An 18,659-nucleotide genomic window follows, 5' to 3' on the forward strand; every position below is an offset into this window, starting at 1 on the left:
ATATTTGTTGTTTTGCTTTCATTTTATATCACATGATTGGTTGTCCGCATTGCTTGCTTATCCGCGTGCACTTTGTTTTCTTTCGTTCGATTCATTGAGGAACATGTCTCTCACTAGTTGAGGGTAGCGTGTGTGCACATATTTAAAAAAAAATTGCATTAATATGATATGCATTGATACATATATGATGGACACACATTTCATTTCTAGTACCTTGTGACATTTGAGCACTTTGGTGGAGTGGTTGAGTAGAATTATTTTGTAAAAATTTATTTTCAACCTTGAGTATAGAGCATGATTTTTGATGCATCATATTTTGTTGGTATATGATTTGAAACACCGGGCTGCTATAGTTATTGAGATGAGACTTGGTAAGATTTATATAGAACGAAGGGAAAAGTTTGAAGGACATTTTGCACATGTTTATACTTGTAGTGTTCATCATTTACTATCCATTAATTTAACATAGGAGAAGTAAACTGCAAGACTACCGAGCCATGCTAAAAAAAAAAAAGAATGAAAGAAAAGAAAAAAAAAAGAAAAAAAGAAAAAGAAAAATGATTCGAAAAGAATCGAGAAAGAAGAAGAAGAAGATAAATGCAGTTTAGTGAACTTTCTTTAAGTAAAAGGCTAGAAACTGTTACCCTAATTTTAGGGGTTGAGTGTTCAACTTTTAAAGAGTTGGCGTGAAAACTACTAGTCCCTTGAGTTTTGAGGTAGTTAGAATCATTAATGATTAATCTTAATGTTGAAAAATCCTATGACAAATCCTGGTTAGTAATGAGAAACACACAACCGTGTAACTATACACACAAATTCGAGTTCTAAGACATTTTTCTCAATTCTATGTGTGGCTGGAGCCACACCTGAATCTAGCCACACATGAATGGGTTGGCTGTTTTTTTCTTTGGTATTGTAGCACAATAGAGAAAGAGTGGGCGTGTCATATAGGTAGGGGTGGTAATATGTTACACAACCCGTTAACCCAACACGAACATGACACGATATAGCGGGTTAGGGTTTAGTTTTAACGGGTTCGGGTCAAAACGAGTTGACCCGTTAAGACATGATTGCTTAACGGGTTGATAACAGGTGAACCCGTTTTGACCCGTTATAATCCGTTATGACACGTTAAGAAAGTTAAAGTTACAATTATACCCTTCTACCCAAAAGCAAAATTGTTAGAATTTTAATTTTGACATTTTTATTATTTAGATTGTAATTTTAGACTTGTAGTTAGTTTTATAATTTTTATAGATATTGTGATTTTAATATTTATAGAAAATTATGCTAAATTTAATCAAGTCAAATAGGTTAATTTCAGGCTTATTTAACTCATTTATATAAACAGTTTGAAACAGGTCGTATTGTGTCGTGTTAATCTATTTAGTAATATTCACTAATGGGTCAAAATTGGTTGACACGACACGACACGTTATGTTAATGAGTCGTATTAGCGTTTAAAATTTTGATACGATAAGCTTAAAGGGTCGGGTTAGGATTTACCTATATAGTATAATATACATGCTTTGACACGATACAAACACTACCTGTTAACACGATTTGACACCCCTACATATAAGCTAAATGTTATTTTTTAATTTTTTTTTCTTTTTTTTTCTTCACATTTTTTAAAAAAATATATACAAATATACAAATATTCCATTTCTTAACTATTAAGTAAAAAAGTTGAAATAGATAAGCGGTAATAAATTTACGAGGCATACTAATATTTTCCACAAAAAAAATAAACTGAACTGTGACAGGGAGAGTAGCTGTATTCAGGGGAGCGCCTCCAGAAATTAGACAAGGATGAGGCCATGGGCCTGACAATTGACACTTACAGATGAAATAAAAACAAGAAAATAAAAACAACTCACTTACTTAGTTGCAACTAGTCTTCTCAGACTTCTATGAACCATAAATGTAAGTAAGAAAAGATAACTATGGGCGTTGGGCGCTGGAACCGTAACCCATCAGGATCTTCTTGAGGGCCCAGCCTCGGAACAAGTACACAGCAACTAAGTACTTTCCCACCAGAAGTCCCTTCTTCACGTGTTACCCTTGTGCTTGCTTTCCTCTCGAACCCATCTTCAGATCTCGATCCCTAGCAACGGCATCCTCCCAAACTCTCACCTTTAGATGTGCCGTCGTCTGTTACAGGAACTTAGAAAGAAAGGGGAAAACAAATATAATACGTAGAGAGAAGGAACAAATATCAAAGGAAATAATCCCCTGAGAATTCAAGGTCATCCAACATTGGTGGTAGGAGATGGAAGGCCAGGTGATTCGCAAAAGACATAATACGACCAGGGGCAACCGACTTACTTGGGTTATCATTAATTCAAAATCGGTTTGGCAACCAATGTCTTTTTCAGTACAGATGATATGTGGTCAGTGATGGGATGAATTTACAAAATCTTTGAGATGTGCAGATCTCCTTCAGTGATCACCTTATCCAGTTTTCTGTTAACTGCTTCAATGATTGCCAGGAGAGTAGGTGATTTTCACCCTAATTTGGATGTATTGAATGGAGTTGGAAGGTTGTGGCAAATATGACGTCCCTAGAGTTGAGTTGTTTCTAATTCCTGCTGCTGCAATTGTGCTTGTATGTTCTCAAACTGCTACATAAAACTTCAATATGTTTTCCTATCTGATTTAAAATTGAACGTAAGAACTCGAACTAGAGGAATGGACCATATTAATGGAAAATCTTACCTGAAATCGAAGGTCATTCGACGTTGGTTGTAGATGAAAGGGTAGGCGAAAGGCAATCATTAGTGACCAACAAGGCCGACTTGGGATATCATTAATTCATCCGTTTTTAATAGCAGTCCGAGTCGAAATGAAGACCATTTCAAAGCTAGTTCATCCAACAATTTGTTTGGCGGTAGCCTACATACCTGTAACAAAACCCCACAATGCCTATTAGATTTCCACAGTGGCAAAGATCCTTAGCTACTATGTATCAGCAAGTTTGAAATCTTCTTAATATGAAGCTCGCTTAAACAAAAGGAAGTTTGTTTATGCAGACAGTGTCTTAGTATTTTAAAATATAAATTGGAATCAACATTGTGTGAGACATCTCAAACAATAAGTCAATATTGGTTGAGCAAAGGTCATAGCTGATATCTAGAAGTGATTAATACATGGAGTGGAACATCAGACAGCAAGCTTTGGAAAATGCCACCACTAGTTTCTTTCTGGTGGCCTTTTTTTTTTTTTTTTTTCTTTCCTATTTAGAGAGAAAGGAAAATAAAGCAGATAGAAAAGACAGACAGAGAGAAACAACAAAAACTCAAGGAATATATCACCTCGGTCATCCAAGTCAAAGAACACCTCTTTGAAACTTTCCATCTTTGCTGAGGACTTTTAGAGGATGGGTATCAGGCCTCGAAAAATGCCCACCATTTGATGGCACTTTATGATTATGTCCCTGTGAAACGATTGCCATCAATTTTCAATCATGCAAACTAGCTATAATATTCAAAGGCACCCACAAGCGTGTATGAGAGAGAGATGCCTTCCACAATAAAGGATTTGGCCCGTGACGATTCCATATGTTCACGTGAATTTGTTGCAGCCGGTCAAGTCAATACATTCTAACGATCTGATATTGTCACTTCTATAGAATTGCAATATTTTTTTTACTTCTGGAAATCTTTCCAATGACTCGCATCCAATAACACTAACTACTTCTATATTTGGTGGAAGTTCTGGTATTTTTTCAAGATTCTTACAATGGCTCAACTCAAATAAACCCAATTTGCCAAATCCTTTGATGCTACTAAGAAGGGTAACAATTGTACTCTTCGACAGATCTAAGTGATACAAAATGGCCTTGAAATTAAACATTGTAAAGAAATTTGATTTCGAATTGGAACAATTTTGAAGATTCAACAATTGTAATGCAATGCTCCCATTGCTTAAATTTGCTGGAGGCAGCATTTCATGAGGTTCTTCTTCACTTGACAATATGATCTTGTCTTCCATTATTGTAGAGTCAATAGGCAAAATAAATTGTCAGTTATCACCCATCTTTCCAAAATTTAAAATATTTTGACAATCATCAATGTAAAGTTGGCGTAGATATTGAAAGCTAGTTGGGAGACCAATAAGTTTTTTCAAGCTCGTTAGACGTAAACAATAAAGCCCAACTAGATTCCCTATGGATAAAGGTAGTTCTTAAATTGCAGTGTCCCCTACATGTAATACATGTAAATTTTCTATTTTACCCTCAATTTTAGGAAAATTACGAAAGCTTAGGCAACCTACAAGCTTAAGCTTATATAAAAATCTCAACTTGAGACTTCTTAGAAATATCAACACGTTAGGCATTCTTGAAAAGACAAAATAGAAATATTACCCAGGAATCCAACTGAATCATGCACCTCAACTAGACTTTCACAATATTCAAATTTCAATACCTCCAAATTTGAATCACTTGAAAGATCTGGAATTTTTGTTAACAATTCACAATAGATGAGATCCATAGCACTCAAGTTCTGTAAAAAAAACAAAGAAAGAAAGTTTAAAGCCAGTGACCTTACTACATAGTTCAAAGAAAGAAATTGAAGATTGTAATTGTACATACCTTGAATCTCTAGCCTAACTCCATGCTCAAACTAATATGCATTCAAAAGATGGTTCCATCTTTCTTTAAAACTTTATATCTTCGCTAAGGATGGGTTGCATCCTCGTTTCTTTTTCTTCCTTTGCTCTCCTTTTATGCTTGTATACCACATTGGCTCCGCAACTATTATAAAACTTCCCTCTATGATCATTCGTGCAATAGAAATGAACTCTAAGATTGTCCAAAACCTTAAGCTTAAAAGATTGTATTGATGAGTATGCCACCCATACTTTATATGCTGTTGAATGAAAATCAAGTTTAAGCAATTGAACCTCTCCTTCAACATAGCATACATGATTTGAGACGTCACAGGTTATCTCAGCCCTTATCTGATTCCAAAACCAGTCATCATGTTTAAAAAGCACAACACAATATAATGCTATGCCACTAATATTCTCCAAATAGTGTGGCCCCTCAATATTTATAACCCATGCTTTTGTTCCACTCAGTTGGGCATCATCAAGCCTCGTAAAATGCTCACTATCTGATGACACTTCATGATAATGTCCCTGTGAAATAATTTTCAGTCATGCAAACTATAATATTCAGAGGCACCCACAAGTGTGCATGAGAGGGAGAGAGAGATACCTTTGGTAATAAATGATTGGGCCCACGACGATTCCATATATTCACGTGCATTTTGTCGCAGCCGGACAAGTCAATCAATTTTAACGATCTGATGTCACTTCTATAGAATTGTAGTATTTTTGATACTTCTGGAAATCTTTCCAATGACTTGCATCCAATAGCACGTACTATTTCTATATTTGGTGGAAGTTCTAGTATTTCTTCAAGTTTCTTACAATGGTTCAAGTCAAGTAGACCCAATTTGACAAATCCTTTAATGCTAGTGGGAAGGCTAACAATTGTACTATTCGACAAATCTAAGTAATACAATGTACATAAATTTGATTCTAATTGGGAACAATTTGGAAGATTCAACACTTGTAATGCAGTGCTCCCATTGCTTGAATTTGCTGGAGGCTGCAATTTATGGAGTTGTTCTTCACTTGACAATATGATCTCATCTTCCATTGTTGTAGAGTCAATGGCCAGAACGGATTGTCTGTTATCACCCATCTTTTCAAAATTTAAAATATTTTGAAAAAAATAGATGTGAAGTCCACGTAGATGTTCCAATTGATAAAAACTAGTTGGGAGATGAATAAGTTTTTTGTAGCTCATTAGAAGTACATAATAAAGCCCAACTAGATTCCCTATGGATAAAGGTAGTTCTTCAATTGCAGTGCCCTCTATATGTAATGCACGTAAATTTTCCATGTTACCCTCGATTTCAGGAAAATTATGAAAGCTTGGGCAAGCTACAAGCTTAAGAATATATAAAGATCTCAACTTGAGGCTTCTTGGAAAAATCGAGAGGTTAGGGCATTGTTGAAAAGACAAAAAAGAAAGATTACCCAGGAGTCCAATAGAATCATGCACATCAACTAGACTTTCACAATATTCGACTTTCAATTCCTCCAAACTTGAAGCACTTGAAAGATCCGGAATACTTGTTAAGAAATTACAATAGCTGAGATTCATAGTCCTCAAGTTCTGTAAAATAAATAAATAAGTAAATAAAAATAAAAACAAAGAAAGAAAGTTTGAAGCTAGCAACCTTACTACATAGTTCAAAGAAAGAAACTGAAGATTATAGTAGTACATACCTTGAATCTCTGGCCTAACTCCATGATGAAGCTATCACGCATTCGAAAGACGATGAGTTTCTTTCCATTGAAATTGGGTGGTAAAGATTGCATAGGATATTCAGGCCAATCAAGTACTCTTAACTCATTAGAGAGATAATTAGGTCCCTCAGAAAAACGTGCATTGCGATTTATAAAAACTCTAAGTCCTTTCATTGATACAAACGCATCAGAACCCAAGTTTATTATGTCTTCGCCATCGGGCAAATCTATTACTATGCCTTCAACTTTGTTTGTTCCCTAGTAAGAGAACACAAGAAAGTGTTAGCAAAGTTAGTGTATAAAGTTTCTCTTATTACAACTTGCTAAAATCATAACTTTTTGTTGATGGTGTAATATTAGTTCTCAAAAAATGGTACTCTGTTCTATCCTTACTATCTTTACAAGCTCTATTATTTTGGTATTTTAAAAAGGTTTCCAACAATTATGTATCACTCTTAACTTTTCACAAAACAATTGATTGATAAAGAGTAAACATAATATACATATACATATATGTATTAGAATTTTTGAAACGAAAAATGACATTTAGATATGACACTTTTATTGATTCATCTTAATTAATTAAACGAAATCCATTTATAACTAAAAAAACTGATTTTGAGATAAAGGAGATTTTGTGTGTATATATATATATATTCCACCATGTTTCACTGTAAAAAAAAAAATATGTAAATCTATTTACATTTGTTGGTGACCCTTACCGTACTTTCTTCTAACACATGACGAACTTCCTCATGAAACCACAATCTACTACGTTTACCAAGTTCTTTGGGTGACTGTAGTCTAACAATTTCCCGACCCATATCTTGTAGCACGTCATGCATCCTCAATTTATCATTATCAACAGTAATAAGACACTTTTCTAGAAGCCTGTTGATACCATCATCTGGTGAAAAACCACAATTGTCAAATATTTTTATGACATTAGCCAAGAGTTCTCCTTTGAAGAAAAATGCAATATCAAGAAACATATCCTTCTCATTATCATCCAGCCCATTATAGCTTATTTGAAGTACTTTCTGAATATTTCCGTTGGGAGTTTTCCTATACTTACCCAATGCACTTTTCCATTGATTTAAACTTCGACCTTTTAGATCCGAACCTAAAATTGTTAAAACTAGTGGAAGGCCTTGAGCATATTGCAACACTTGTTTAGAGAGTTTCACATAATTTTCAATTGGTTCTTCTTTTTCAAAAGCATGCCAACTAAAGAGTCGAAGAGCTTCATTGTAGTCTAATTTCTTCACCTCATATACTGAATCAGCTTTAGGGTTATGTAGTAAATGTCGATCTCTTGTTGTTATGATGATCCTACTTCCTAAACCAAACCAATTATGATCACTAGCCAAATTTTCTAGTTGAACGAACTCATCCACATCATCAAGAATGAGGAGAACCCTTTTAGAGCAAAGTCTATGCCGAATCACATTGACTCCTATATCAACATCACGTACATCCAAACTTTCTCTTAAGATTTCATAAAGAAGTCTGTTTTGCAACTGAATTAGACCACTCCTTTGCTTTGAAGTTTCTCTAACGTCTTTCAAGAAACAACTCCCTTCAAATTGAGAAGAAATCATGTTATAGATCTTTTTTGAAATAGTTGTCTTACCAATTCCACCAGCTCCAACTATCCCTACAATGCATGTAATATCATTCCTTCCAATACTTAAATGCTGATAAACATCTTGAACACGAGACTCTATTCCAACTGGATACTTGGCTACGTGTAAAGATGTATGGTTTACCATTCTTAAGTCCACCCATTGAATTATTGTACGGATAAGTTCCGATTCATTCCTATCAATATAAAAGAAATGAACAAGTTAAAATTTTCACATTAATTGACATATAAATATGATTTAGTTATAATATTGTTTTTCCTTTTTTTCTCTATTACGAAATGACAGCATTAGATTACGATGTCAAAGGTTGCCTTTCTCCTGCCTTAATCCGAATGTTTCGATAGATTATTTATTTGTATATTTTCATTGTTTGTACATATATGTATTGCATTATGAACTTTTTATTTTTATTTATTTTTTCCCATGCTCAAATTTGTCCCTCCCTTATAAGAGTATTCATCAATTTTTATATATATCAAGAAACAAATTAAAACTAAAAATACTACCTATTCAGAGTTTTTTTTTTTTTTTGTCACAATATGATTCCAAATGATATATATATATTTTTTATATAACCTAAAAAATGAACAACTCCAATTTTTTTCTTAAATATTATTTCTTTCCAACTATCAATAAGTTATTTTATGGATGAAATTCCATATATTAATTGCTCTATATATTCAAAGTGATATTGCATAACAGTTGTCCCTCTCGAGGGCTCCTGCGCTCGTGGAGGTCTTTGCCCTGTCTTCGTACAGGTCAATGTTACAAGGTTCTTTTTTTCCATCATGGGAGAAACTTTAGAAGCATTATGTCAGTGGCTATATTTGTCGGAGCAAGAAAAAGAGGAGGTTATAGTGGATGAAGGACTGCTTGAGGAAACCAAGCAAAGAGGTGAGCATTGCCTATTGGTTTCATTGTTGACGGAAAACCCTTATAACCGTGAGGCTTTCAAGCAGATGTTGAAGAAAATATGGTGTCCCGTGAAAAAGATATGGGTGAAGGATTTGGGTTCTAAACTTCTCTTGGTGGAATTTAAAGATCAGAGGGAGAAGGATTGGGTACAATGTGAGGGGCCTTGGTCTTTTGATAGAAATATGGTTTTGATGAAAAATTACGAAGGAGGAGTACAGGCGACAAAAGTTAAGATATCAACAGCTGCTTTCTGGATTAGAATGTATGATCTTCCATTGAGTGCTATGAATGAGCAGGTGGTGAAAATGATTGGAAACAGTATGGGTGTGGTGGAAGAGATTGATGTTGAAAAGAATGAAGTGCATGGGGGGAGTTTATTAGAGTTCGGATAAATTTGGATGTTACAAAGCCTGTGTTGCGGGGCAAATGTATCAACTTGGGTACTCATGGAGTGTGCCGGGTTCGTTTCTCCTATGAAAGATTACATACATTTTGTTATGTGTTATGTGTGTGGTAGATTGGGACACAGTCATAAGGATTGTAGCATCTGGAAAAGTGATCAAGAAGGTTGTAAAGATGATGATCTTCCTTTGGTCCATGGCTGCATGTATCTAGTTTCCCTGGAAATGCTCACAACAACTGTGAGCAAGTTGAGCAAGGCAGAGTTTCATTTGTAACAGTTTCATATCAGAATTCAAAAGATCAAGCAGGAAATCAGAAAGCTAATGGTGCAGTTTCAAAACTGACAGTTACATGCAGTAATGGTGATGGCTTAAATTGAGGAGGGGCAGTTTTTGCGAAGGAATCAAATAATGTAATCGATAGGGAGTTTAATGCTGGATTGGTGGAACCATAAGGGGAGGGCGCCAATAAAGTTGACTTTCCATCTAGAGAAAAGCAGGTATCTCAACGAGCTAATGATAGCCCATCAAAGGAAGGTGACCTTGAAATAAATAAGGATGCTGAAGCCCAACATAAAGGGGAAGGTTTGGCCCATGATATGGAAATTCAATCTAAGCATGATGCTGGAATGGAAATGTTGTCTGGAGGCAAGTGGCAGAGGAAAAGAAGAATGACAGGGAAATGTGCTAATTATCATAATCAGAAAACTTTAATGAAGAGGAAGTGTGTAGAGAGGAAGATTATGACTCGGCTTCCTTACCTGCAACAAAGTAGAGAAAGGTTATGTTTGGCTAAGAATATTTCAACTCGAAGATCGGTGTTGGCTATGAAAATATTAAGTTGGAACCCACGTGGCATTCGAGTCCTTCGAGATTTAGTAAAGAAGGAAGATCCTGACATTATGTTTTTACAAGAAACAAAGGTTAATTGTAGGACTATGGACATGATTAAGTATTAGGTGGGATTCTAAAATTGTTTGACAGTGGATTGTGAGGGTAGGAGTGGAGGTCTAAGTTTGTTATGGGGAAATCAGATTGAGTTGACCATTAGAAGCTTCTCTAAGCATCACATTGATGCTTTGGTGAAGGATAGTAGTAGAAATGGGGGTCATTAAATTTACAGGTCTAAATGGGCATCCAGATACCAGTAGAAGGGCATAAACTTGGGACTTAATGAGACTCTTAAATAGAGGTGATCATGGGAGTTGGCTGGTGATGGGAGATTTTAGAAGGGAGGGAAAGATAGATTGGAGTCTCAAATGGAGAGTTTTAGAAGAATGATTGATGACTTAGCTCTATTAGATTTGGGCTATGAAGGTATTAAGCATACCTAGTTGAACAGCAGGGAATGAGTGGATTCCATTCATGAAAGACTTGATACAGCTTTAGCAAGCAATGATTGGTCTCAAGAATTTCCTTATGCAAAGGTCATACATATTAGTGCAGCATACTCAAATCATAGTCCGATTGTGCTACAAACTGAGGGTGTATTAAAAAAAATTAGAGGTCCCAAGCCATTCAGATTTGAAGCAGTTTGGACAGAAAGTGAAGAGTGTGAGAAGTTGATTGAGAAGGCTTGGCAGGTTCATTGTGCTAATGGTCCCATTGGAGATGTCATGCATAAGATATCGAGATGCAGTGAAAGCCTAGTAAGATGGAACAAAGTTTGTTTTGGAGCAATACAGAAGAGATTGAAACAGGCAAGGTTGCATTTAGAGAAGGTTCAAGCTGAAAATGCTAGATTTCCAAATAGAGAAGCAGTACAGAAAGCCTGAGAGGAAGTGCAAATTTGGCTTGAGAGGGAGGAGATATTATGGCACCAGAGATCAAAAGCATTATGGTTAAAAGCTGGTGATCAAAATACAAAGCACTTTCATAGAAAAGCTAGTCAAACGAAAAAAAAAAAAAAGAATACAATCACAAGGCTGAAGGATGAGAATGGTGAGTGGCAAGAAGATGAGAATAGGGATGAGCTGATCATGAGATACTTTGAAAAGATGTTTACCTCAAATGGTACTTCATCTAATAATGATTTCTTAACATCTCTACAAGGCAGGGTTACTGCAGCAATGAATGAAGATCTCACCAATGTCTTTACTAAAGCTGAGTAGAAACTGCATTACAACAAATGAATCCTACCAAAGCTCTTGGACCTGATGGTATGGCTCCCATTTTTTTTATCAAAAATATTGGCATATTGTTGGAAAGTCTGTGTCAAAGGCTGTGTTGTATGCTCTCAATGAAGGTCAATTTGCTGTTGCATTAAATCATACGTTTATTGTTCTTATGCCTAAAACAAAAAAGCCTGAGTCAGTATCACAGTATAGACCCATCAGTTTGTGTAATTTCATTTATAAGTTGATCTCTAAGGTCCTGTCCAATAGGCTAAAACTTGTGTTACCTCAAGTTATTTCCAGTTCTCAAAGTGCTTTTGTACCTAGTCGTGTCATATCTAATAAATACTTGTAGCCTATTAAGAAGAAAAAGGAATGGCAAAGAGGGTTACATGTCTATTAAGTTAGATATTAGCAAAGCCTATGATAGGCTTCAATGGCATTACTTGGAGGCTGTTATGCAAAATATGGGTTTTACTCCTAGGTGGATTCATTTAGTCATGCTTTGGGTCAAATCTATCACTTTTTCTATTCTTATTAATGGAGAACCAGTTGGCCCTATTTATCCATTTCGTGGAATTAGACAGGGGATCCCCTATCTCCCTATCTATTCTTATTGGGAATTGAGGGACTTATAGCTCTACTGACTCAAGCTGCCATAAGGAAGAAGATTTCAAGCATTAGAGTGTGCAGAGGGGCTCCTGTGGTGAATCAATTGCTTTTTGCAGATAATAGTATCCTATTTTGCAAAGCCAATCTTCAAGAAAATGTGGAGGTACAAAGAATCCTTGAATCTTATGAGAACACTTCAGACCAAAGAATCAACCGAGAGAAGACTGCAATGGTTTTTAGCAATAATGTCTCTTCATCAATTCAGCAACAGATCCTTTCTTCTTGGGGAGTTCAAGGTTACCAGAATTATGATAAATATCTAGGCCTACCATCTATGGTAGGAAGAGATAAAATGAGGGCTTTTTTTGATATAAAGCACAAGGTCTAGTCCAAGCTACAACAATGGAAGGAAAAGCTTTTATCTCAAGGGGGCAAAGAAATTTTAATTAAGGCAATGGCACTAGCAATTCCAACATATGCTATGTCTTGTTTTAAATTGCCAAGCTTCCTTTGTTATGAGTTAGAATAGATGATGGCAAAGTTTTGGTGGGGGAGGAAACAGGAAGAGAAGAAGATACATTGGGTTAGTTGGAAAAGGATGTGTGAGACTAAAGGTGATAGGGAATGGGTTTCAGAGATTTAAGGATTTTTAATGAGGCTTTACTTGCAAAACAAGGTTGGGGGATAATGCAAAATGAGGAGAGCCCGCTTCATAAAATTTTCAAGGCAAGAGATTTCCCAACTTCAAATTTTCAGAATTCAACTCTTGGACATAATCCATCTTATGTATGGAGGGGCATATGGTCAGTGAAAGATAAACTTTTTCAAGGATGCAGGTGGAGAGTTGAGAATGGAAGAATGATACGATTATGGAAAGGTCATTGGGTGCTTGGCTTCAAATGTCTACAACAGTCTGGAGTGGTATTAACAGGAGATGGCCAAACAGTTGTGGAGCTGATTGATCAAAATTCTGGCTGGTGGGATGTCCACAAAGTCAGAAGCTTTTGCCCCCTGAACCTGCTGATGCAATTTTGAAGATTATCCTCAATGTAGAGAGTCATGAAGGAAAATTATGATGGGATATGGAGAGGAATGGTTGTTATAGTGTAAAGAGTGCTTATAAATTGTTCAAAAAGCTGGATGCAGAACCAACAGAGGGGGAAAGTTCTAGGAGTGAAGCAAATAAGAAACTATGGAAGGCCATTTGGAGTATGCAAGTTCCCCATAAGATTAAGATCTTCGCGTGGAGAGCTTGTATTGAAGTCCTTCCCACAAGATGCAATTTGAAAAGAAAAAAGGTAATTGAAGATGGCACTTGCCAACTGTGCTCTACAGGGTTGGAAAATACAGCGCATGCACTTCAACAATGTCAAATGCTAACTTAAACATGGAATCAGTAGTTCCCTCAAGTCAGATTAGCAGGTCCGCGAGAGGAATTCAGGGAGATGACTGATCAAGTACAAGGAAGTCAATGTAAAGAGGAGTTGGGAAAATTGTTTATGATTGCTTGGGTGTGCTGGTATTGTGATATCCCCATTTTACATGTATTTTTATTGAGTAATTTTATTTAAATTATTATAATTAGTGATTTTATTATTTTAAATTAAAGGTGATTTTTGCAATATTATTTTATGATTTTTAAGTTGTGAAATTATTTTAACGTACTTTCTTGCTATTTATTATTATATTATATTATAATTTTTTTAAATTTAAATTAGTTTATTTTTAGGCTTTAAAATTATTGTGTTTTAGATTTTATTATTTTATATTATTAAATCACTGCGTTTGAATTATTTTATTTAACTTGTTGTTTTGAAAATAGTTTTCGTTAGATTAGTTTCTTGACCCAAGATTTGAGGATTGGACCTCATTTATTTTCCCCATCATTTATTTTTCTCCTTTCCTTTTTTCTTTTTCCTCTTTCCTTTCTCTTATTTTCCTTCTTTCTTCTCTTTCTTTCCTTTTCCTCCCGGTTTCTTCTCTCCCCGCGCACACCCTCTCTCTCTTCCCTCCCGCCCGTTTTCCTTCATCTGCCCAGACCACCACCGCTCACCTGCGTGGGCATCACCACCCTCACCGTTCGACTTCTCTCCGACTGGTGAATCTCCCCACCAAATCTCAGTGCCAACCGAGCCATCGTTAAGCTGCACGAGCTCCTCCAAGCCTTGGCATTCAAGTGCTCCAGCATCGTCGTCATTCCACCTCCAGCCACCACTTCATCACTGCCTCTTGCCTACCTAAACCACCCATTTCCAGCTCCAATCCATTGTCGGAGCAACCCCCACGAGCTCAACTCCGTTTTGGCTATTTTTCACTTCCACTGTCGTTTTCTCCTCCACCCATAGCCAACCCTCACTTCCACTAGCTTCATAAACACCTCTAAGCCATTCCCTATCATTCCCAAGTGTTAGTTTGTCCCCATTCAAAAGTGGGTATTTTATAACCTACGGCCACAGTGCTTTTTGCACTGTTACGTTGCTTTTCCTCCGTCTTTTATAGCTCGTTGATCCTCTGAAAATTATTTTATAACGCTGTAAGTATTTTCTAAACTTTCTTTGAGATTTAAATATATTTTTGCTTTAATAATAATTTTTGATGGGTTATTTGTGCCAGACTAAGTTCGAGGAGTCAGGGTCGGTTGGATTTGAGGATAGAGATATTTGTGTGATTGGTTGATATTGGAATTTGTTGATTATTTTTGGTATATTGTCATAAGCATTGCATAGTGCATGCATGTTCATGTTTGAAAAGGAAAACTGGGTTTTCGTGTAATTGCATGCATGTACATGTGTTGAAAATTGAAAACTGGGTTTTCAAGCGAGAAATGTATTTGGGTATATTTGAATGATTGGATTGACTGGTTTAAGTCAGAGGTACTGTAGGGATGGTGGTAAGCAGGATGATGGTAGAGTTCCATATGTGATTCCCGCCTACGGTGCACTCGCGTAGGGATGGTGGTAGAGTCTCACCTGCGATTTCCGCCCATAGACGGACTTGTAGGGATGGTAGCAAGAAGGGACGATGGTAGAGTCCCACCTATGATTCCCACCCACGGTGCACGTGTAGGGATGGTGGTAGAGTCCCGCTTATGATTCCTGCCTACAGTTGTGATTCCTGCCTACAATGCTCTGATGGTTTGGTTAATGGGTCATTTTCTGGAAAAATGGCAAGATTGGACTTTTGGGCCATTATCTGGGATAATGGAGAGGAAATGTTTTAAATGAAATGTTTTAAATGAAATGTTTTGGAGCCAAAATGGGATTTTGGCATGCGTGGAAAATGTGGATTTTCGGGACATATGCATATGGCATTATGTTTATGTATTTGGTTATTGCATAGATGTATTTTTATCTTGAGGTTTGGTTGGATTGTTACTTACCTACGGTACCGTCTTTGGTATCATAGATTTTGATGCAAAGGACGAGGAAGCTGAGCCCGAAAAGGCAGCTTCACCGGAGAAGTGATTGGGGATCACTCGTGGATTGTGGTTTATTTTCCTATTTTTGATTGGTATTATATTTTTACTAGTTATTTGTAATATTTTTAGTACGCTTGTTTTTAAGCGAGTTTGTATTTAAACAAAATTCTGGTACTTAGTTGAAAGACTTTTTATTACCACTGCTTTATTTTTATGTACACATGTTGCATATACACAGATTTGACACTTGGCGATGGGATGTGTGACCCGTATTGTCATCATCCCGACGGCTCGATTTCCACGTGTCCGTATGTGGGGAGTCGGGGGCATCACAGGTATAGAAGGAATCAATGGGTGTTTGAAGATAAACAGTTGAAAACAGAAGAGGTAATCAATCATGCTATTGGTTTGCACAAGTCTTATAAGGCAGTGAAAGGACTTAATCATAGCAATGCTCAGAGAAGGATAAAGTGGTAGTTACCTCCACAAGGAATGATAAAGCTCAATGTTGATGGAGCAACTTTTCATGCTGATAACAATGCAGGGATAGGCCTCATTTTAAGAGATTGGGAAGGAAGTGTGCTACTAGATGTTAGTAGAAGAGAGGCTGCAGTGATGGAGCCTATAGAGATCGAACTACTAGCTATACTGAGAGGTTTGCAATTATGCATTCCTCTTGGTCTACAATCCTTAGCAATGAGACAAACTCTTTGATTCTAGTTCAAGAGCTATCCAAATCTGAACTGTCGAACTCTATGTATGGGAATGTGTTGGCAGATATCAAGCATATACAAACCAGATTCCAAAAATGCACAATTGTGCATGTTAATAGGGAAGCAAATGAATCAGCACATAGACTAGCAAGATATTCAAGAAATGTTAGTGATACAAGTGTATGGTGGGAGTATGTTCCTCCTAGTATTCAGCAAGTCCTATGGACTGATTTATAGTTGGAATGAAGTTTGGTTATTAATGAAAGCGTTTTTCCTATCAAAAGAAAAGAAAAAAAAAAGATCATCACACAAGGAAAATAAAATAAAATAAAATAAAAATAAATTTACAAATTTTTATTTCTTTGATTCTCTTCTATTTCCCCAATAAATTTCGTAATCAGAAAAGATATCTAACTTCAGTATGTTTTGCATAAAATTCAGTGCCAAATAGTTTTCCTCTTGTATAGTATTTTATCTTCACCAGTTCCCCATGTCAAATCGTGGATTTGCCTCAATTTTCTCCATAAATATCTCAATAGTATCATATGCACATATACACATCCAAACAATACATGTATATGTATAGACAAAACTTACCGGAAGCTCGCTAATGGGAACCCAGACAAATCGGCTACCTTTTTCAAAGCTGCCTTCCACTCCAGCACCTTTACGTTATCCTTGATTCTCTCTGAAAGTTTGGTGAATGCTTTTCCAAAATCTTCTTTTTGATGTCGTACTTCTGATGGATGTACGTTATAAAATATTGGGAGAACAAATTGCTTCATCTTTTCCTTGCAGTCAAGAATCTTCAATAGCTCGTTTAAACACCATCTAGATTCTGCATAATTTTTAGAGAATACAATGATTGAAATCATTGACCTTTCGATAGCTTTGGAAAGTTCTGGCCAAATTTCCTCTCCTCTTTCAAGATTGTTGTCTATGTAAGTATTGATTCCCCTTTGATACAAAGCTTGGTATAGATGGGAAATAAAGTTTTGACGAACATCTTCACCTCTAAAACTCAAGAACACATCATGACTCCATGGTGGAATAGAAGAAGAAGAAAAGTATAAGGAAGAGGAAGAAGGTCCCTGAAAGGCCATGGAAGAAGTCATGCTCTGAGCTCTCTGATGCGTGATTACCGTTCACCAAGAGGTCCAATTATAGGTCAGTAATTAACACAAAATAAATAATTCTTGATAATCAAAAGTGGATCATAGAAAGAAGAGAAACTTCTCGGCAACTTTTAGGCAACAACGTCCTGCATGCTTAGGTCAATTAGTACTCCATTCAAAGGGATTATGGGGATTAATTAATTAAAAGAGATGGAGTTTGGTCGGTTGTTGGCATGCAATTAATGCTAGCCATGGGGAATGGAAACCACGCTATCAAAAGCCAGAAAGAAACTGCCACTAGCCCACTAGTGTTATTAATCTATATATTTAGCTAAAAAAGGTCACAAAACCTAGTTTTTTATTTATTTATTTTAAAATAAAAATATTGTTTAAAGGAAGAAGTCTGGATCATATGTATCTTGAAAAGATATTATTTATGTGGAAAGATCAAAAGAGGTTAAATTTTCAATGCTTCCACTTCAAGAAATCCCAAAAGTCTTAAATTCGTAAGATAAATTTATTAGAATAATCCTAATGGTTGTTAGATTTGGACGCTTGATTGAAGCAAAAGGATTTTGTTCAAAATCACGAAAACAAATGCAACTTTATTTAAATTAATATAATCTTCTTTAACCAATCCATTCTCCGTGATTTACTCGCCATGTTTGATTGTGCTTTTCAATGGAGACTTGAGAGAATAATCCGAAAAAACCGTGTGATCTCATATGCACATCAAAAGCTCAAAACCGAGTATATGGGTCCTAGCTATAGTTGGCTTATCAACAAAAATAAAATAAAATAAAATGTTAAATTATTTGTAATAATATGCTGTCACATAAAATACCGAATGGTGGCCCTATTTTTAATGTTATATACCTAAGTTATGTATCATTCCCATGTAAACACATTTGTACACATATATAAATTACACTACAACATATAAACGGCCTTTTGCGTCGTATGAAATTGACGCAAAAATCCCACAAATATATTTACAACTAACTATTAGTGCTGCAAATATAAAAAGATTTATAGGAAAACAGTTTTTCTGACAGAAAATATTGTCGCAGATAATGCTCATGCCATAAATAAATTAGTTTTTGTGGCGCATATTACCTTCATGTCGCAAATGCTAGTAAATTGTAGAAAAATGTCAACCATACCAACAAGGTGAAAGCATATTACCTTGTACACACTCTCATGCTGTAACATGCAAAACAAATGTGATTATATCAACTAGGTGAAAGCATATACACTAGCATGGAAACAGCAAGGCCATTTATTACATTTTCTTCTAATAGTCTTGCAAGAGATTTCCTTCCAGTCGTATGGTTAGTTCGTAGTAGTTCCCTATTGGGCTTATTTTGCAATGACAATAACCGGTGGAAATTAAACATGAAA

General features: G+C 35.9%; 1 protein-coding gene and 1 long non-coding RNA gene across 2 annotated transcripts; both read right to left on the reverse strand.

The window, feature by feature from the left end:
- Positions 1–1,713: 1,713 nt before the first annotated feature.
- LOC122295887 lies at positions 1,714–3,306 on the reverse strand. Its single transcript, XR_006238306.1, has 2 exons — positions 2,719–3,306; positions 1,714–2,653 (listed from the first exon to the last, which is right to left on the reverse strand). It is a non-coding gene; the product is annotated as an uncharacterized LOC122295887 (long non-coding RNA).
- Positions 3,307–5,126: 1,820 nt separating this feature from the next.
- LOC122296857 (disease resistance protein RUN1-like) lies at positions 5,127–17,265 on the reverse strand. The gene is made up of 4 exons (XM_043106655.1): positions 16,741–17,265; positions 7,047–8,145; positions 6,304–6,582; positions 5,127–6,190 (listed from the first exon to the last, which is right to left on the reverse strand). The coding sequence occupies exons 1-4, from the start codon at positions 17,256–17,258 to the stop codon at positions 5,129–5,131; spliced, it is 2,958 nt and encodes a 985-aa protein (XP_042962589.1). The 5' UTR covers positions 17,259–17,265; the 3' UTR covers positions 5,127–5,128.
- Between the last annotated feature and the right edge of the window lie 1,394 nt (positions 17,266–18,659).

This window comes from Carya illinoinensis, chromosome 15, assembly GCF_018687715.1.
Source record: "Carya illinoinensis cultivar Pawnee chromosome 15, C.illinoinensisPawnee_v1, whole genome shotgun sequence".
In the NCBI taxonomy this organism is placed as follows: Eukaryota; Viridiplantae; Streptophyta; class Magnoliopsida; order Fagales; family Juglandaceae; genus Carya; species Carya illinoinensis.